We start from the raw sequence: 20,051 nt of genomic DNA, 5'->3' as shown, positions 1-20,051 counted from the left end.
TTTGCAACTGGCGCATGGAGTTTTCCAAGAAGGCATAAAATTGAAGGCATCTGGTGTGTAATGGTGGATTTTTATCATTTCAATTAAATAAAGAGCAAGTCAGCTTAGCGTAATACCCATTGAGTGGGTATCCGTGGAAGCCAGAGATATGAGATTTCATATCGCTCATTGTGTTAACAATTCCTACAGCGATCACCAATATTCTTTGTATTAGTTGACTCGTGTATGCGAGGTCCATTCGCTTTATGAAGCAAACCGGCGCTGTAGACCTGAACCGACTCTCGTTAACAGTACGTGTGTAACATGCTCTCGAAATATTACATGTGTGTTTACACTGTTTTCATTAATCGGGTGCTTCAAGAAGGCTACATAAGTCTTGGTTGGTCCCAATGACGGTTGACAAGTCTGATGAGTCTGAGGCAGCTCGGCACCTGCCTGTTGTTTTACTTGTTAAACACCTGTATACTCCGTATCGGTCTGGGTATCTGCAGTGCTCACAGACTGCATGTCAAAGGACCCCGTTGCAACATATTATATCCGTAATGTGGCGTCACATTCTCTGTGTGACAGGATTGGATCCCACACAGCCACGCTCGCATAGTATTGTCCACGGTCCTTCGTAGTGTTGACAACTTCGCGGCGCCCAAGGGTATAAGGTACAAGACGCCAAATTAGCTAAAATCGACCCGGATACTCTGGCACTGCCTTTGCTTCTCTACAGTACATGCTTCTAATCCAGGCCCTGAAGAAGCGTGCTTGGTTGTCTATAATCCCGGCAGTCTACGGATTGCGCCAAGTTAACACGCTAGCTCTCACCATTTGCAGCTCACGTCAATCAACAGTCATGATGAGACAACATATTCGAACAAAGTAAATGGCTTTTTTTTCTGCCCGGGCTCCCTTTTGACCCCTCACAGAAACTCAACTGGCGCCTATGTTACAGACAAAACACCCTTCTTCAAACAAAGAAAGCCACACCTTTGCTACGTGATTGCCTGTACCCAGTCAGATGTTTGTATGTACCCAGCCCATTGACCAATTTTGCCCTTTTATTCGTTGTCCCCAGGTAAGTTCGACATGTAGAAATAACTTTTCAAGTGTAATGGATTTAGTAGAGTTTTGGATTTAGGTGGATGGATATGTTGCTCGGGGACGACCAGACGAGCAGGTCAGGAAAACGCCGATGTGTTCAGACAGGGCTACACTTGGCGGTAAGTTGCAGGAGGTCAAATTTATGACTCCTGCTTGTCGTTGAGAGAGGCGTCCTTGACACCCTCGGTGATTTCAGCAACCTTGTCGCCGTTGGCCCCCTCCTGCTCAAGCTTCTCGATCTGCTTCTTAGCCTTTTCGATGTTCTGAATAATATTTGTTAGCAATTTTTTCCTTTCTTGTCTTTTCTTTTTGTGAACCGTGTTGTTGGAATTTTCATTGTCGATGTAGCAATGGCACTTACTCGCTGGGTCTGAGCCTCCTGGTCGTTCTTCCAGTGCTCAATCTTGGCCTTGACCTTCTCAACAACGGTAGGCACGTCGGCGCTGGCCATGGGAGGGTCGACACCAATGAAAGCGCAATCTTCGACAACAGAGGGAGGGCAGTTGAAAAACTTGGCGGGAGCGGCGGCCGCAGAGGCGCCCCCTTTCTTGCCCTTCTTGCCCTTCTTCATAGCTGGGGCGTACTCGTCGTCTCGGTCCTCCTTGCGCACCAGCTTGGTACCCTTGAGAGCAGAGTCATCAACAGTTCGCTGAGCCTGAGCACCCAGGCCACTGTCGGCGGTGAGAGGGCCTTTTGTCTCGGCCTTATGGGTAGGGTCGAGGAACTGGAGCAGGCTGTTGGCACGGCGAATCTCGTCCGAGTAAGCAGGGTAGCTGGCCTCGGCAAGAGCCTTGTCGGCGTCCTTCTTCAAGGCGTCCTTCTTCCACTGTTCTTTTTCGGCTTCGCGGCGCGCCTTGGCCTTCTCCCTGGCCTCACGTTCAAAGGCCTGGAAAGCCTTCTTCTGGCCGTAGTATTCGTCCTTGAGCTTTCGGATGGCGGTGTACTTCTCCTGTTGCTCGGCTTGGAGCTTGGAGCGCTCGTCGCGCAAGCTGGAGATGCCCTTGTAAGCCTCATCCTGCTCAGCCTTGATGGTGTCAAGCTCAGCCTGGATCTTGTTGTACTGTTCTGACAAGGCCTTCTGCTCGGGGTCCTCCATGCTGTCCTTGATCTCCTTGATCTTGGCGCGGAGGTCGTCAATCTGCTTTTGCGAATCGTCGAACTGGCCAAAATTCTTGCGAACCTTGCGCAGGTTGGAAACATCGGAAAGGGCCTTCTTCTCATCGACGAGCTTCATGGTACCTGAGTTGACCTGCTTCTCGAGGGCGGCGATTTGGCGGTCGACATCTTCGGCACTCTTGAAGGAGACCTTGGCCTTGGCGGTCTTCTGCTCGGCGATGCGGCTGCGGACCTGCTCATCGAGACGCTTGATCTGGTCGAGCTTGGTGGTACGGGCGCTCTTACCACCGGCCTGCTTCTGGCGGATCTCGTTGGCCTGAGCAATGAGTTCCTGGCGTCGCTTCTGGGTAGGGTTGGGCTGGTCCTTGTTCTTGTTGGGCAGGGCAATGTCGATCTTGGCCTTGATGGCGTTCTATTTGTGGAGTTAGAGAGAGGATTTCAAGGCAGCGAAATATCTGTACAGGTTTTTCGTTCTTTCTTTTGCCCTTTCTTATATACAGATTCTTTGGGCCCATGCGAGGAGATTTGGAAAGACAAGTCGGGTGTCGCAAAACGAGGGGGCTGAGGACAGGAAGGGAAAAAAAAAAGGTGCGGGTGTTGAACAGGCTTTGGGACGGCGTCAACGTACCAATCGATCCATGGATGCCTTGTGGTCTTTCTCAGCCTTTGCGAGAGCCTCGTTGAAGGTCTTCTCATCAGGGCGAGTAGGTCGGGCCTGGGACTCGGCGGTAGGGGCCTGAGGCTTGACGGGCGCAGCAGCTTCAGCCATTGTACTTGTCGAAAGAGAGGTGCCAAAAGAATACCGAGTAGAAGAGGCCGATTCGAAGCCGTCGAGGGTCTTCCTCGCGAGCAATAGACGAGAGTTGTATTGGAAGGTTGGGGAATTGGATGGTAATAGGAATAGGGGAGGGTCCAGAGTCGAAGAGGAAGAGGCGGAGAGCTGGCACGAGGTGCGGCCGTCGAGAAAAAAAAAATGTGGTTCTGGTGATGTGGTCAACTGGTCTTTTTGCACCATGGATGTCTGGTGCCTTTTTGTCTTTTTGACCCCAGCCTCCAGATGTCGACTTGAGCCACTGGACCACTGCTGAACCACTGCTAAACCACTGCTAAACACCTCGACTACACCACTGCTGGACCGCTGGGCGCTCCATCAAAGTCAGCCCAGAACAGGCACAGACGGCACATGCGTGGCTGGAGCCGACATTGAGACGGGGCCCCTTTTTGGGTCTTGGACAGACTTAGTGGTCAAGTCGGTCCATCTTCAAGGGTCCAAGGTCCAACGGCCACAAAGCCCCTTTTTGGACCAATACGAGCCGGCCAACTTGGAACATTGGAACTCTCGGGAACTGAGGCTTGGCTGTGGCGGGATCGACTGTCCATGTCCCGCACGGCTACTTTGTAACTTTGTACCAGGTAGGCAGGCACTCGGCTCTGTTCGCTGCTCGGCCCAGGTGGGGCGCACTCGCCGCGTCACATGACCGCTCCCCTCGAACCCAGTCAAGTCCCTAGTAGGGTACCCACCTCCGGAGCCCAGCTGCAAGGCTGCGCAAAAGGGCAAACAATTTTCCAACGACATCTTCTCACGGCGACGGGAGTTCAACCACGCCCTCTGTGTTTCTGCTTTTTGCGCAACATAAACCACGCAGACGCAGCACGCTAGTCACCATGGAGGATCTGCCCAACGATGCCAAGTCCAAAGAGGTCGTGAGACTCTGGAGGGCCTGGAGGACGGTGCACGAGATGGTCGCCGATCGGGTACGTCATGTCCGAAGAGAAAAAAATGCGGCAACAGGGAAATTGCCCTGCGGCATGTCCTCCCGCCCCGACCACCGTAGACTGACTGACGCTTTGCTCCAGGAGTATGAATTGGCAGAAGAAGAAGTCAACATTTCGCTGGATCGCTTTCGCGACGAGTACTGCAATCCAGATGGTTCAGTAAAGTACGTCCCATCCAACATCCAAAACAAAGTCGTCACAAACGGGCGGTTTTTTCGTCTTTTTCTTTTCCTTTTTCTTTTTTTCATTTCATAGGCACACTTTCAAAACACCAGGCTACAAGGACTAACCGCCCGCCCGCCCGCCCACCAAACAGCCGCTCCAAGCTCCAGTTCTCCGCGCGTCCCAGCGACGCCATGCTCAAGAAAAACACCCCCCCCGCAACCGAGTCCAACCCCGATCCCGTCCCCGACTGCGGCCCTGTATGGGTCGAGTTCTTGACCGACAAGCAATTCGGCGTCGGTCAGATCCGCCAGTTCGCCAAATACACCATCTCAAACAACTACAAGACCGGCATCATGGTCACCCACGTCCCGCTGTCCCCAGCCGCGCGCAAGTCCCTCGCTAGTGTCGAGAACCTCGCCAAGATTGAGTGTTTCCTCGAAGACGATCTCCTGGTCAACATTACGCACCACGAGCTGGTGCCCCGACACGTGTTGCTCTCAAGAGACGAGAAGTCGGCCTTGCTAAAGAGATACCGTTTGAAGGAAACGCAGCTGCCTAGAATTTTGCAAAAGGACCCCGTGGCAAGATATTTGGGGTTGAAAAGAGGGCAGGTCGTCAAGATTATCCGAGTCAGTGAGACGGCTGGTCGGTATGCGAGTTACAGATTGTGCGTCTGAGGAAGGTTGCCAAGGGGTCTCTGTCGAGATTGGATACGGGAATTTCGAGCAGAGGAGGTAGGTGAAACCAGGAGCCAGGCTGCGATTACACCGCAGCTTCACGGCCGACGTGGAAGAGTGAAGGCGAATCATATTCAGCATTTGGGAAAAGAAAAACTGCGGCGTTTCAGGGGTTTATCCATTCGTGGTAGGTAGAAGTGCAATCGGAACTGTACAATCAGAACTCTACCGCAGCGTGTTGTGCAGCTAAAAAAGAGTGCATGGTGAAACCGTTGAATCAGCTCGTGGCCACCTATGCGGTTCAGGCGGCCAAGTTCCCCCTGCGCATCATGTCCGTACACATCACAGAGTTGGCTGTCGGACCAGTCTAGGACACGGAACGCTCTACGCGACTCCCCTCGGCAAAAGCGGCGATGACATCTGACCAGGGACAAGGCATCTATACGCCGCGACACATGATACGATTTCCCTGCGGGAAAGCTGACTCCTGTTTGCTGGCCAAGCAACCACCTCTCGAAAAAGATCTTGGTCTCGTGCGCAGGGAGGGACGGAGGGGCACGGTGCGCCTCCTGATAAACACGTATATAATCGCCATTACCTGCATACATGCAAATTTAAAGTCACCGGACCGGGGCATTAGTTATCACCGGGCATCTCGACGCCATGCATGACGGGGGGATCAAGGACAGGCGCCCGAGGAACATTCACACTAGAGTCCGACCAAACCCAAAGCCAGCAAAAACGTGAATTTGACGAGAAAAAAGACAACAAAACAACGATACAAAAAAAAAAAGTGAAAATAACCAGCTGCAAAAGGCCAGGATCTAGTGCAGTTAGCCTCCAAGAATGACAGCCCTCCCACTTCCATTATTTTGCTGTTTTGCATCTCGTTCAGGTGGAAACAGATGTAAGTTGCCCGGGATAGAAGAACGAGACACATCTGTCTTCATATATCTGGACCGTGAGACAATTTAACAACGTAACCAAGTAGTAGTCATATTGCGTCTAATTTTACAAATGCATATATACTATACGCCATGACGATCATGTACCAAGACTGCCCTTATCATAACGTGTTGAATGAATTCTCCAAATGACCATCCCAAACGTGGCTTCTTGCCGGGTATATATATGCACCGTGACACCGCCTCCCAAGTAGTGCCCCCATCCCTAACTATAAAACATCCATAAACATAAAACGTGCAAAAATCAATATCCTCCACTTCAAAACATAGTACTCGTAAATAGCCCATTATAGAGGAGACAGCAATGCATTTGGCTCATCCCCGAAATGTCCGTGGTAAATATTATCCAATAGTTTGTAGGCTCGTCGTGATATATCCCAAACTCCATGGTTGACAACCGCCGTCTATAAGACATGAACACATTAACGCTGGAGAAGATCTGTGTCGCATTCCAGGTGTCGAAAAAGAAGAAGAAGAGTAGTAGTCGTAAAACTGCATGCATGCCCGAGCCGCAGATGAGACAATGTATGAGAAAGGACATTGGCTCCAAGGTGCTTTCTCGTAAACCAATCAAAGAATAGGCAACGTGGTACTGTTTCACCTCGGCAGCAGCAGACCGCCCGGGTCCTTGAGTTCTGGCGACGGGTTTCCGTGAGGATTGTGTGCTTGTATCTCGCGTGATTGTGGTATAGGCTGCAGTTCTGTCCCGGGTTTGGACTTTGCTCTGGCCGCCCTCGTATTAAGCGGTCCTAGCAGACCGCCTAGATCCTGCAACAAAGCCGTCGAGCCTCGCCGCACGCCGTTGTTGGAGGCTGGTACCGAAGGCGGAGGGGCGGCGTTGGGTGAATTAGGATCCAGCGTAGAGGACGTATAGCTGCCCCGTCTATAACTTCCGCTGCTGCCGGCCACAGATTCTTCAAGCAAGCCTCCGACGTCAAGAAATGACAAGCGCTTCTTGTTAGAATCCACCTTGGTTAATGGGTCATGTGGGAGCAGGGAGTCGTCGCTTTGCTCGGTAGGGCTTCGCCGCTTCGAGCCTTGCCAGTTGATGTCGGCGTCGAGGTTCGGCGCCATCCTTCCTACAGGGGAGAACTGTTCAACGTCGGGGCTGTCCAGCGGCTCTCGCAGTTCCGCGTCGACACCCAGCCCAACGTCTCTCACAAGATCTTCGTCACTACCCCATTGTCGATGCAAAGTTGGCCTGCGAGGGTGGGATGATCGATCAAAAGAGTCGGCGCCGGAATTGCGATGGAACTTTTGCTTCTTGACTCCACGGTCGCGAACGAAGGAGCCCAAAACCAAGGCATTGGCCGCTGCGGTCGCAAACAAGAGCTCGACCGAGGCCAAAAGGGACCGATATTGCTGCCGACCATGTTCTTGTATAATGCGAGGCACTCGATAAATGGTGACGACGATGACAGACAAGCTCAGCGAAAACAACAGAACAAGCTGTACTTTTCTTCGAACGAGCATGTTACTTCGCAAGATAATTGGGATCGGGAATATGACGAGTAAAAGGTCGGTGAAGATATTGCAAGTAGCCATGGTGATCAGCTGTGCGTATCCTTGTCGGCATTGACCGCCGGGGTCTGGCAGAACCTGCCAATACATGCGGAATGGCTGACACTCGGTCAAGTCGCTAATGACGACGCCAATAAAGGTTATTAGCAAGGTCCATCGGATTGCGATGAGTGCTGTGTGGTGGTGCTTTTCCCACGTGAGGTCCGTTATGCGTTTGAGGAACTCGAGAATGCAACATTTCAGAGTCCACAAGCTATGATGTCAAGAGTCAGCAGCCAGGGCGAAAAAAGGTTCGCGCGACACCATCCACGAGAGAGCAAAGCGGCTAGTGCAGCCGGGCAGCCGGGAGAGACATACGTTGCAGCATAAAAGAACCTGCTAAGCAAAACTAGTCCACTTGCAACGCTCTTGTGATGTAACTGTACAGCGGTGAGGTCCAGGCCGCTGAAGTCGGCATTGTTAGTGCCGTAAATCAGTATAAAGTGTACGCAAACCATGCGCAAAACGAGCGGGATCACCGCCAGTGCCGCAATCTTATCCTCAATGAATAGCCGTTCCGTTCTTATAAACCGACCGAGGACACGCAGCAGTATCATAAGTGTGCAAAAGGATGTTGCCCACCAACAGACCAGCAGCGTCGGCTTATCGTCGCGGAAGGCCCGCAGACCGGGGGCATCTGAATAGACGGGCATGGCGGTTTGGTTCGCTCCGCGCCCGTCGAGCACCAGGTTGGGCTCGACGAGCGAGGATATATCGAGGTGGAAAAAGACAGGATTCTCCTTCAAGACCGATTCACACCCTGCTCTTTGTGGGCTTGGCAACGAGTAGAGATATCAACTCGGCTAGGTCGGTACGGAAAACCGGGCAGTTCTGAAAGTCAAGACGACATGGAGCTGAGGGTCGCGGCGGTAGTTTGGGCAGTCAAATCGACTACAAAGGTCCGGTATGTATGATTAGTATTTCGGTGCTGCAAGGGCCGTCACATGTGGCTATTATTGGTATTGTCCGATGTTGAGCACGGATGGTGATGGTCACACGGCGAGTTTGTCGACGGCGGCCTGGCCCAGCAAACACAGGCAGCAGGTCGAGGCAATTCAGGATATGGAGGAACAGAGAAGCGGCCTTGGGAGTCGGAGTGTGGATGTGGGAGTCCAAAGTGGTTATTGTGGAGGCAGTCTTGCTGGGCCGACTCCATGTCCCAACGATGTGAACTAACACGCTAACAATCTACTCCGTAAGCTGCTCCGTAACCGACCCTGCCCAGACGATTGCGGGAGACTGAGAGACTGGGAGACTGGGAGACGGGGCCTGGCGAAATGCGGCTGAGTTGGCCGCTGGTCGACTCGGCACGCGATGATGGTCAGACGGGGCGGGTTTCCTTGGTGTGCTTCTGAAAGCCTGGTGGAACACCAAGGAGCCGCGGGGCCAAGCATGAAGCACACAGGACGCCACATCTGCTGGAGGATGTGGTACAGACACGCTACTGTGGATGTCGATGCAGCACAAGTCATGGATGGCTTTTGGCATGGCCTTGGTGGACGAGAGGTGAGGCGGCTTGTTGTGGATGCGGACAGGGTTCCATGTCTGCTTTGGCCATGATTGGCGATGGTGCGTAATCTGGCGGGACGGACGCACAGTGAACCGGGGTCACCAGGAAAATTACGACGGACCAGTCGAGGAAAGAGGGCGCAACAATTGCAACTATCGCGTACAGAGTACACGCACATTGTATGTACATACATGTGTACTCGGGCACGGGGGAATCTGCCATTGTCTTCTGGCGGGAGGCTGCTCTGCTCGCACATGTCAGCCGGCGATACTTGTCCCAACATCCAATTGAGGAACAAAGAATAGTACGGAGTACTTGACTCTGATTTCACGTGGCTCACCGTTGAAACCACTGGCTGGTTATTTCGTGTCAAAGAGCCGGTTTACCCCGAGCCCCATCACTTGCCTCTTAACCGCATGTGACGTACTAGTAACTTACTTGGTACTGCGGAAGTAAACGAACGAATCACCTCAATCCAATGTCTGTTCTTTTAGGTGTTGCTCTGCCCGATGACCCCTGCTAGGTGAATTGCTCGGCGGGCTCACTCTTTTTGCTAGGTGCGCTCGCCCCCCTCAGTAGGTAAGCATGTATCGTATGTATTTAAACTCTTCCCATATTCTTAAGATATAATTTATAATAGAACATATTTACCTGCCATAAAATATATTATAATATATAACCTAATATTTAGGTACCTGTTGGTGCGTGAGCGCACCTAGCAAAAAGAGTGAGCCCGCCGAGCAATTCATATCAAGGCCTGGGCCCTGTCCCAACTTGGCAGTCTTCAACAAGCCAAGTGGTGGTACTAGTCGTATCGCAGGTACGTTATGCCACTGGAATTTCCCTTCACTCAAGTATGTACTTCGTTCTCCTTGCCCCTAAGACGCAAGACATGGGGGCCCGTTAGTTCAGCGCTCTCGTCAGCCAGACAACCAAACAGCCAGGATTGGCTGAGGGGTGTGAGCGGCGACTCCTATCATCGTGCGAGCACCCTCACATCCTCCAGGCTGGAGGCGGGGAGAAGCAGGGGGCAGTTCTTGACCGTCGAATCCCTGAAAATGGGCCTTCGGCTAATAACCGTCGCCCTTCTCCGTGCCTCTGTCCGTTATCAGTCGAGCTTTTGCATGGGCCGCTTGCAGATATAGTATCATGACCGACATCTATGAGACCCCTTCGCCCAGGCTCAAACGCTTGGGTCTGCTTGATTAGAGTGCGTTGAGAGGTGGTACGTAGCATCTGCGTCAGACTTCAGTCCTCCTGGGTAGAGCATCTGACACATTGTCGCAGATAGTGGCCGGAACGTGTTCCGATCCATATTACGGAACTGAGCGACTGCCGCGGTCGGAGCGTCGGAAGGTTTAGAGCGATGGTGGCAGGCGGAACGATTAGGTCGGCAGCCGCCAAGTTTAAACTCTTGTACTAAGTCACCCCCTAGGTAGGTTGTCTTGGAGCCTGTTGAGGCTCACGAGTGGTTTGGTGCGCTACAGCCTACCCCGAATGGCGCATGTCTCAGACAACAAGTGAAGCGAAGCTGAACAGCTCTTTCGGAATGACTGAGCGACAAGTGGCGCACTGACTGACCTCTCCAGCCAGATAAGGGCATCCCATCGTTCATGGCTCTGGTCAGGGTCGACTTCTTGGTATCTAATCTCGCCAAGCACCCCCATCATGGCACACCGATTGGTAATAGGGCCGACTTTGTCGCTGAATGACCAGTTGATATGGCACTTGTTGTTGGTAGGGAATAACTAGCTGGTCGCCTGCACCACTACGATAAGGTGCGTCCAGCACTATCAGCATCCAGCATCCAACACCTCCAGTGCCCGCATTTCGCCATGCACATGTTGGTTCCGTTGTCTTCCTATCTGTGTAAATGGGTTAATTGGGGCCAATGTGTTCAATGGGTGTGCGTACTGATTCTCCGTACTCCATGCCCCGTAATACGTACGATATGTTCTCCGTAAATGATGGCGCGGCAGACAATAGTGCGGTGGATATTATCCAGGCCGCGATTTATCAACGGGGAGAGGCATGGGGTTGCATCAAGGTGGCAAATGAGGCGAACCCGGCCGGAATGTAGCTCAATTGGGAACTTGGAGGATTGCAAAGGGTGAATGAAGGCTTGGTGTAGTGCGAAGAGTCGGCTGGTTTGTCCGCAGTAGTAGTTAGTGTCGAAGTTGTGGCGCAAGGTCAAACTTGAACATTTGACGCGCTAGCGAAGCCCTTGACTACGAACTAGAAGGCAGGTACGGCTGGCTGGTGGGCGTTCTAGAGTTGGCAGGTGGCAGGGTTTCATTAGTATGCTACTACGCCGTACTCTGAACTTTATAGATAATAGACAGTACAATATGCGGAGCCGCTCTGGAGGGCGAAGTGCTAGGTACCAGCTGCCGGGTGCTAGGTACTGGATACCTATGTCCTCGACTGCCCAAAAAGGCAGCCTGTCCCTGCTGGAGTCGTCATTTCCAATTGACTGTGGTCGGGTCATCTACGCTCTCCATCTGCTAGCTAATATTTGAACCTCCACACCCTCCCAGCCACCCAGTTACAATAATGAGTGCATACGGAGCACCGCCAGAGACACATCTCTATTTCCAGTTGTTGATGCTCCTCGCATTTCCTCGACGACACTTTGGCCGGACAATGATTTACAAGACCTTCTGCCAACATTGCTCCATCGGCAAATGGCCCGTCTTGAACATGACGGACTTTGGATCACAAGAGTCCGGTTGTTTCCGTGGGCGAAATCTGGGGTTACAGGGTTCAATGTTACCGTGGACTGGCAAATCCGTGCACGTTCTTGTCGGCAAGGCGGTAACCGGTTTTGCGACGGTCACTGCTGGCATCGCCCTTGGTCTCCCCTGCTGCCAACACGAGCAATAACTTGTCTGGTACATATTGCCTCAATACTCGACCCGTCCAGGCCTTGCATTCCGCCCTCAATAAATACTTGCCACATTGCCAGATCCCTGTGGAACCGGACCCAATTCCTCCGTGGTCCAAGTCGACGCCAGCGGCCACATCTCCCTCTAATTCGGCTCACCGAATGTTTGGTGCCTGCTAACATCAACTGCCGTGCCCACTTCGTCGTGGATGCTGGCGATTGATTCCTGTTCACGTCTGCATGAAGTGCATTGAGGCATATGTGTTCAAGTTGGCAGACAGCGCTGGCAGGACGGTTGCTTTGGCCGAGTAATTGTATTGTTTCTGGGAACTTTAGGCCACACAACGGCTACGTGTGCCGCGTATAACAAGGACTTTTGCTGTTTCGTTGGCAGCTTCTTGGGAACACCGGGCAGTTCGGGCGATGGGGCAATGGGCAATTTTGAAAACCGGCCCCCCTTGTCTTCTGCAATCAAATGCGGGGGATGACAAGCAATAGCCATATCTCATCAAACGGCTCATCAAACCAACATCATTTACGGCAACACCTTCGGATGAAATCGCGACAAGGCTTGGGCGACAACAAGTCCAGCCCGTCAATACGTCGACGCACAATACCGGACTCTCTACAGCGGTGTATATTACCACCAGTAGTACTTTCTTCATTCTCTTCCAGAATAACGCCCCGTCACGCTTGAAATTTCTTGACTCGCGCCCCCAAGCCACGGCGCTTTCACCACCTTGCACACCGCCGCCACCTTCACCAGTCACTTAGATAACTCGAAAAGATGACCACATGCCCGCTTGGACGCCCCGTACAATACTAGGTCCCGGCAATCTGAAAATTTACCTTTCCAAATGTGACTGTGCTCCAGAAGTTCCCGCACAAGTCCTTGCCATTCGGTTACCACCGTGCTCAAGGGCACGGCCGAATTCGAGCAATCCATCAAGAGGCAGCTCACATGACGTGGATTAGCAGGGAAGTGATTTTGATTGATTTCACGTAGCAAAAGCCGTCGCATCACTACCGATGCACGCGGCGCCATCGACGAAAGCCACCGTCGGGTGCCGAAGCCACTTTCAGAAGTCTTGGGCGACGCACTTAAACTCTCTCAACGCCTGAGAATGCCGAGAATTCGGACAGGCGGGCTCGACTGTCGAGGCCCGAGTGCTGAAGAGGACCAGCCGCAGTGACCCTAATAAAGCTCTTTCTTTGAACAGAATCACCCCAGCCCCAACGCCTTTACTGTAGCATCAATCTGCGTCTTTCCAGCCGCAGACCAATCGACGCTGGTCAACCTGGCGCCATCATCTTCAGCAAAGCCAGACAAGCCCCAAATCTCATCTACAACGACACTCCTGACCCGCGGCCACGGGTGGTGCATCAAAGCACCCAATCTCTTCCTGGCTTCCTTCACCCCGGCCTGCGCCGCCTCTTGTCCGTCACCTTGGTTCCCCGTAGGCACGCTTGCCACGCCGCTGTAGACCTTAACACAAGCCCAGAGTTTGCGGACATTTCCCGACTTGTAGCCCGCCTTCTGCGTATAAAAGCACAAGTGGCGAAGATTGACCCCGCTGCTGCGGTGGAATACACCGACGCGAAACAGAAACGCGATGATTTCCAGCGTAGGCACAGCGATGCGATCATCCGCGTAGTGAGCACGCAGGTTCAGAGCGAGAGCGTCGCAGACCATGTCCAGGTGCCGTTGCGACGTCTCGCAGAAATCCGTGAGAGCTGCGCGGCTAGCAATGACCAGGTCGTCATTTCCTGCGTCGGCGGACGTGACCAGCCCGGACATGAGTTCTGCCATCCACGCTGACCTGTCTACTTGGCAAGGCTCAAGGACTGGTGATGGGGCATCTGACAGCATCAGCTTGAGTAGACTCTCAAAGTAGGCCTTTGAGGAAAATGTGAGGGACCGAAAGGACTCGGAGTCGCTAAATTCTTTCTTGTCAGTTCCTTGTTGTTTTCATTTTGAATATATCTCTGTACCAGGCTGGATGTGCGTACCTCTCCTTCATCATCAGGGCTACTACGGCTTGCGCTTCCGGGCGAACACGGTCAAGTTTCTCTGCTGCCAGGCGCAGAATACACGGGAACAGCTCCCTGGCAGATGTGTTCATGACGTCCGACTTGGCATCTGGGCTTGCTTCGTCGCCCCATAGCTTCCAGACCGCCCTGAGAGCTTGTACCCTGGTGTGTGAGCCCACGTCACCGCGAGCATTTGTTGTGTAGTCGTTGAGTCCGTCAACGAGCAGGCTTAGAAACACGTTTGCCTGTGCTCGCAAAAGACGGCTACGGACTAGACTTTGCAAGAGAGTCACTCTCATGTCGATGTCGTCGTCTTTTGCCCATCGGTCTAGAAGTGCCTGGCAGGCCACGTCCGGATCGGAAGGACGAAGCTGCTCGGCGAGGGGTTGGGCCATGGCTAATGCATGGAAGTAACCTTGGCCGGTGGTCACGGTCCTTGTAGTAGGTTTGGTTGCGACGGTTATAGCCCATTCCTGAATTATCTTCTCTTGGTCTTGGCTGGTCGAGAAGAGCAGAAGTACCAGTGCCGCTTCGGAGGCTGGTTCGACGGCCTCGGGCTCGTTTCTGGCCAGCCACGTCGGCGTAACTGACTTCAGAGCGGAGAGTAATTTTCCAACTTGCTCGTGGCATGGGGCATTCTTCAGTAATTTCGACGTCGAAGCTATGTATTCTCGTGAACGGGATGAAGATGGAAGGGCGTGCCCTGACATCCATGCCGGGCCTGGCTGGTTCCCGAGAACGGCAGCTTGGATTATGGGGAGAGCAGATACGACTAGGCGGCTGGCTCCTTCGGCAACCAACTCCGGCTTTCTATACTCTGTGACCCGGGTGTCTTCAATAATGTCATGTACAGAGCTGAGAATAGTTTGAACCAGCGCTGAATCAATCTGAGCATCTCCTTGCCCCGCTGTGGGCGTTTGTGAAACCATGTCCAGAACAGAGGCATAGCACAATAACAAGGCGTGGCGCTCTTCAACCTGACGCTTTACAAGGGCCTGTATACGCGCAATGACCAGGTGTATCGCTAGGAGGAACCGAGACGACGATGGCGTAGCATCTAGTTGGGCAAGCTCAGAGGTCAAGGCGCCAAAGGCAGCTCCAGCAACTCGTCGAGATTGAGCGTCAATGTCCCCGACGCCTCGCCATCCTAGAACGGCGTCGATGAGCGCTTCGCCATACTGACTTGATAGCTTTGTCACCTTGATAGCTACCTCTTCGACGGCCCTCGATCTTCTCGCAACAGCATGGTAATCAACAGTCTGCACAACTTCAATTCCCTTCTCAACCGTGTCCGGATGGCGTCCGATGAGCTCTTGCAAGGCCGCAGAGGCACCACGTCTGATGTTTCCTGCAGAGTCCAGCGAAGCAGTCACAACCAGCTCCGTACCCAAAACCTGCAAGATGGAGCTGGAATCCGGATGTGCCTTTGCCGCAAAGACCGATGTTGTGGGGACATTCAACAACTCCTGCGTAGTGTATCGACGAGCGAGTGCCCATATGCCGAAGCAGGCGGCATCGCGAACATTGGCGCCCACGCTGCCGCCGGACGTGCTTCGTTGTTCAAACGACAAGCCTAGAAGAAGCGCATGAATAATGTCCGAGAGTTGCTTCGCTGGAGGAGATCGGCGATAAAGCAAGTGAGAAAGCGTGAGCATCAAGCCGTGCCATTCCAGCGGATTGACAGCCGACAAATTCCTGGTAGGTTTTCCCGCTTGGCCGCCAACTGGTTTTGTCCAGAGAATGTTCCTATTAAGCGAGTCTAGCACGGCTTCAATCACCTGTGAAGCCATTCCGGGATCTAATTTGAGGGTAATGATGCTCAATGCCTTGCTGGCTGACAACCGGACCGGGGTATCGTTGTCAGAAACACTATCCAGCAGATAGCCAATGGCTGTTTCCGTCATCTCCGTATTAGCCATGCTCTGCCGGTTCTGTCGCAGTAAAGATGCAATAACCGATCGGATGACTTTTAAAATCATTTTCCTCACCAACGCCAGTTTGATGATGGATTTCGATACCTCATTGTTGCCGAGTGGGATGTCGTGGACGCACTGGAATACGGAAGGCAGATACTTGTCCATATCCGAGGTCTCTGCTGATGATTGCAACACTCCTGCCAAGAATGACAATACGCCCAGGTAGAAATAGGTTGACTGGGCAGGATTTTCCCCCCGTGGTCGAAGCGAAGCCAATGCCCAGCGAACCAGGGCATCCAATACACCAAGCTGTTGCATGTCTCGCCGCATAGCTACCCTTACCAACAGTGCCTTTGCTGCGTCCTTCTCCTTGCCAGGAGAAGAGAGGTACTTGATAGCTAGGGGAATCACTCTGATTGTAATTCCAGGCAAGTTCTCGGGCCATTCAAAGCCCGGAATAGGGGCAACGGCAGACTCTTCCATATCCAGTGTCGAAATGGTCGACAGGTCAAACGGGGCCAACAAAAGGTGCGAGAGCCAAAGAAGCACAACGTACCGTTGCTCCCACTCCCATCCATGGGTCTGCGATTCGCCAGTGGTGGGTGACTTCTCCTCTGCTTCTTCGATGGCCGAAAGAAGAACCTCCAGATACCTAGTTTCCGCATTTAAAAAACGAATTATGACCTTTTCCCCGCGAACTTTGCAGAAACTATAAAGGATCCTGCAGATTGCGTAGTCAACGGGCACAAGAAGACCAGACTGATCAGCAGCCTTCTTGATTCTGCGCCGCATTTGGGAGTATTCTAGATACGACTCTGCCAAAAGAGGGATCCATTTCGGTAAGTGAGGATCTAGGAGTTGTGGAAGCTCCTGGTACATGTCGAGAACCTTGAACTAGTCAGCACCGTCAACTGCACCAGAAAAGTTAGAGATGGACACTTGGAGAGACTACCATGGTTGTTGACTTGAATATCTCCCTTGCCCTGACAAAGGACCGCACCTGAGTTCCGCCGTGGCCATCAGGTTTGCGGATTGATGTAGTCAGAGCCCGGTCAAGGTCGGCGATCAGGTCACCAGATATCTTCTGCAGCTTTATATCGAAATCCGAATCCGGCGCGTCCATGGTGAAGACACTGTCAAATGCTTCGTGTGTAAAAAACAGCCAGAAGTTCAAAAAAGTGAGGCGGCCTCGAGCAGTGTTGCCAAGCTGATGATCAAGGCAGCATCCCGTTCCCCGGCAAGGCGGATGGGACTCCTCCAGGCAGCCGAATAAAACACACCTTGACAGCACCCAAATACGTAAACAATTCAAAAGACACAGGGGATGGTGCTGCATGCGCCAAAGGCCGACGACGTAGCTCGCACTCTCCAGTGCATTGTCGCGACTCGCCTCGATTTCTAAGGAATACGCGCACGTGGGGTTTTGGATTGCGCCCCACCTCGCAGATCACTTGCCCAGACATATCTAACCCTAACCCTTGAAATGTCCCTGATATCACGGCATGTGACACAAACAATCTCACCAGCAAGACCACAAAGAAAAACTCTAGTTCAAAAGCGGCAGTACATGCTATTCGACCACGTCTATTCAACTACTAATTAACCAGAGACAGCCAAGGCCCTCGCCAAACACCCTCCGCCACGCCATGGCATCGGCTGCCCAGCGTCCGACAACCCTGCGCCCCCGAATATAGTATTCGAAAGACTGGAAACACTCCAAAAAAAAAAAACGTCAAACAGAACTCCATATACATTCACACTCCTCTCCCCCCGTGAGGGGCGCTGCTTGGCACTCCCGTCGTCAAACTGGAGCAACATGTCCTGTCTCAGCCCGGAAAGAGTGGGGCCCAGGAATACCAACGAACCGTTTCCAAACCCTTCTCCCCAAACAACAGTGTTTTATCAAAGACCAGACGAAGCGTCCATTCACGTTTTGTGTGGCAGAGGCGCTCCCCCGTCCGGCTCCCCCATGACACAAGGAGGAGGAGTTCACGACGTCCAAGAACGTGTCCTTTATTACCGCGCCCCGGGTGACTTTCTTTCCGGAAAATTGCTCATCGTCGAGATCCCGTGTGAAAAAGGCGTTTCCAACCGGAGAAGCGTAGCGTCAATGGGTCTCAAGACACACACAAGTACCTGTTTCAATTATTCTAGCTTGAATCAAAACCTTTTGTAGGGTCACGGGGAGACTGCCTCGCGGGTAGGTGAGTGTGAATCCATCGTCTTGTGATTCGCGCAGTGACGAGACCTGCTGCCGGAAGGGGATGATACGGTGGTTCACAGTTCTTTCAGAGCACATGCCCCGGTCTGTACTGATGAGTCCATGTTCTTTATGTGTTTGCTAGAAAACTTCCATTTATTGTGCGCGGTATCTATTCCGTACAATGTGTCCAGCTATTAGATTTCGTGCAGTCCTGGAGAAAGACCACACATGACGTATTCTATGTATCTTCCATCGATCAACTTGATATATACAAAAAAGGGCGCAGTGTAATGAGTAAAATGAAAGGAGGAAGAAAAAAATCTTGTTCCATCAAAACTCCAATCCTGTCTGTTATGCAATGTTCTAGCCAAAATAACCACCATCTCAAAACCCAGACCCTCGCTCGTATTTGTGTATTTGGTGATTATGAAATATGCATTACTTATGAGACGGCCACAGCGGCAACCAGGGCATCCAAGGCACTGCTTTGCGTCGCGCCAAAGGCTGGGTAATATGGACCGGCCCATGCCACCCCAAACTGATTGTCGCTGGTTCGGTCCTTGGCCCAGATGGACTTGGCGTTTTGAATGATGAAGTCCTTGAATTCCTGGTGGGGGGCAACATCATTGAGATAACGCAAGTTGCGAATAAAGACTCCCTTAAACTGTGCGCCATCTCGGCCACAATCGCCCGCAGCATCGCACCCGCCGGTCTCGGTCAGAATGCCATCTACAGACAACGCCTTCATGGCTGCCTGGGCAATAGAAACGGCTTTTTCGGCGTATTTGAGATCGCCGGTAGCCCGAAAGAGCTCGGCGAGACCACCCAGGACAACACCCTGATTGTAAGTCCAAGTCTGTAATCCATTGTTCTTACACGACGCATCGAGACCGTCGTTGATGAGATTTTGCGCATTGATCATGCCGCTCCTTTCAAACCAGTCCCACTGCTGCACGGCAATAGCTTTATAAGTGCCGTTTTGGGGAACTCGTCGAGCCAGAGATGCAGCTACCGACAGATAGAGCTCGTTGGCAATGGCATTGACGTACTGTCGGTCCTTGCTCCAATAAATACCGCCGTCGCAAGGGCCGCCTAATCCCGTCTGCATATCGTTGAATAAATCAATGGCGGCGCCGAGATAATCGTCATCGCCAGAAACATCGTAAGCTCGTATCCAACCCAGAGCCCACCATCCCTCATCATCGTAAAAGTCGTTGATAAAATCGTCAAAGCCACGCTTGCCCAAAAACTCTCGCTTAGCCATGCAGCCGCTACTCCCGTCCAGGCAGTAAACGGACGAGACCATGCCAGCTTTGTTAACAAATTTCGCCGTCTTCACGTTGACCTTTTGGGCCTGGACAAATGTATTGCGCATATAGCCACCAACATTGAGCTTATTGGCCTCGGCCAGTCGTAATGCCGCAAAGTCGGCCAAGGTAGTGAGCGCGTTTCCGCTATTCCACCAAGCATCATCCCAGATACCTGTCTTCACATTGTACCAATGATCATTCAATGACTTTATCCCCGAGACGGCATAATTCGTGTACTTCTGCGCATTGGCTGCTTCTTCGGCCCCAACAGCATGTGCCATCATCGCGAGTAGGGACACCCGGTAGGCGTAGTTGGGAATCATTTTGCCAAACGTGTCTCAGGAAAATAACAACCAGTCAAAGATGATGGTCTGGTGGAGGATGGGAACAAGAAAAAGAGAAGGTAGGTGGCAGCAAGCGCATGAAAGTTTGATAGGGTCATGCGAGTTCCGATTGTAGAAAACTATTCAAAGGCTTGCCATGTGTGGACAAGGGAATAGGGAGCAACGGTATATATCATCCGTGTATTCAACAAAATCAAAGATTGTGGAATCCGAAGAGACGAACTGCTATGTAGGAGTCTGGCAACAGGAATGGGCCGGGCAGGATGGTGTATTAGTATAACAAGGGTCTCTGTGAGCCCCCCGTCACAACAATGCTTCAGGTAAAGAGGACGGCGCTTGAGTCGAATCTGAGTCTCATCCACTTGCCGTGAATGACGGGCCAAGGTCATGGACCACCCACCCACAGACGGAATACTACTACTTTGAGGCCTCGCATTTCGTGCCAGTGCTGGGGAAACACCACGTCTTGCCCCGTAGCCGGCCCCCCCCCCCCGTGACTTTC

At 52.4% G+C, this 20,051-nt stretch overlaps 5 protein-coding genes across 5 annotated transcripts; 1 reads left to right on the top strand and 4 right to left on the bottom strand.

Moving 5' to 3' along the window:
- Window positions 1-1,232: 1,232 nt before the first annotated feature.
- On the bottom strand, window positions 1,233-2,977 carry G6M90_00g022540 (uncharacterized protein; the record flags this gene model as incomplete). Its single annotated transcript, XM_014692814.1, has 3 exons — window positions 1,233-1,355; window positions 1,454-2,620; window positions 2,837-2,977. 3 exons carry the CDS (start codon window positions 2,975-2,977, stop codon window positions 1,233-1,235), a joined length of 1,431 nt encoding a protein of 476 aa, XP_014548300.1.
- Window positions 2,978-3,873: 896 nt separating this feature from the next.
- RPB5 (DNA-directed RNA polymerases I, II, and III subunit RPABC1) lies at window positions 3,874-4,826 on the top strand (the record flags this gene model as incomplete). The annotated part of the gene is made up of 3 exons (XM_014692815.1): window positions 3,874-3,963; window positions 4,066-4,148; window positions 4,301-4,826. The coding sequence occupies 3 exons, from the start codon at window positions 3,874-3,876 to the stop codon at window positions 4,824-4,826; spliced, it is 699 nt and encodes a 232-aa protein (XP_014548301.1).
- Window positions 4,827-6,388: 1,562 nt separating this feature from the next.
- Window positions 6,389-8,004, bottom strand: G6M90_00g022520 (uncharacterized protein; the record flags this gene model as incomplete). The annotated part of the gene is made up of 2 exons (XM_014692816.1): window positions 6,389-7,565; window positions 7,670-8,004. The coding sequence occupies 2 exons, from the start codon at window positions 8,002-8,004 to the stop codon at window positions 6,389-6,391; spliced, it is 1,512 nt and encodes a 503-aa protein (XP_014548302.1).
- Window positions 8,005-12,967: 4,963 nt separating this feature from the next.
- On the bottom strand, window positions 12,968-16,815 carry Tbcd (Tubulin-specific chaperone D; the record flags this gene model as incomplete). Its single annotated transcript, XM_066129894.1, has 3 exons — window positions 12,968-13,682; window positions 13,756-16,586; window positions 16,645-16,815. The coding sequence occupies 3 exons, from the start codon at window positions 16,813-16,815 to the stop codon at window positions 12,968-12,970; spliced, it is 3,717 nt and encodes a 1,238-aa protein (XP_065985970.1).
- A 1,522-nt stretch (window positions 16,816-18,337) lies between these two features.
- On the bottom strand, window positions 18,338-19,528 carry DFG5_0 (Mannan endo-1,6-alpha-mannosidase DFG5; the record flags this gene model as incomplete). Its single annotated transcript, XM_014692818.1, has 1 exon — window positions 18,338-19,528. One exon carries the CDS (start codon window positions 19,526-19,528, stop codon window positions 18,338-18,340), a length of 1,191 nt encoding a protein of 396 aa, XP_014548304.1.
- Window positions 19,529-20,051: the final 523 nt, after the last annotated feature.

This window comes from Metarhizium brunneum, chromosome 1 (assembly GCF_013426205.1).
Source record: "Metarhizium brunneum chromosome 1, complete sequence".
Classification (NCBI taxonomy): domain Eukaryota; kingdom Fungi; phylum Ascomycota; class Sordariomycetes; order Hypocreales; family Clavicipitaceae; genus Metarhizium; species Metarhizium brunneum.
The sequence above is the reverse complement of the archived record's forward strand: the minus strand, read 5'-3'. Positions and strand labels throughout refer to the sequence as shown.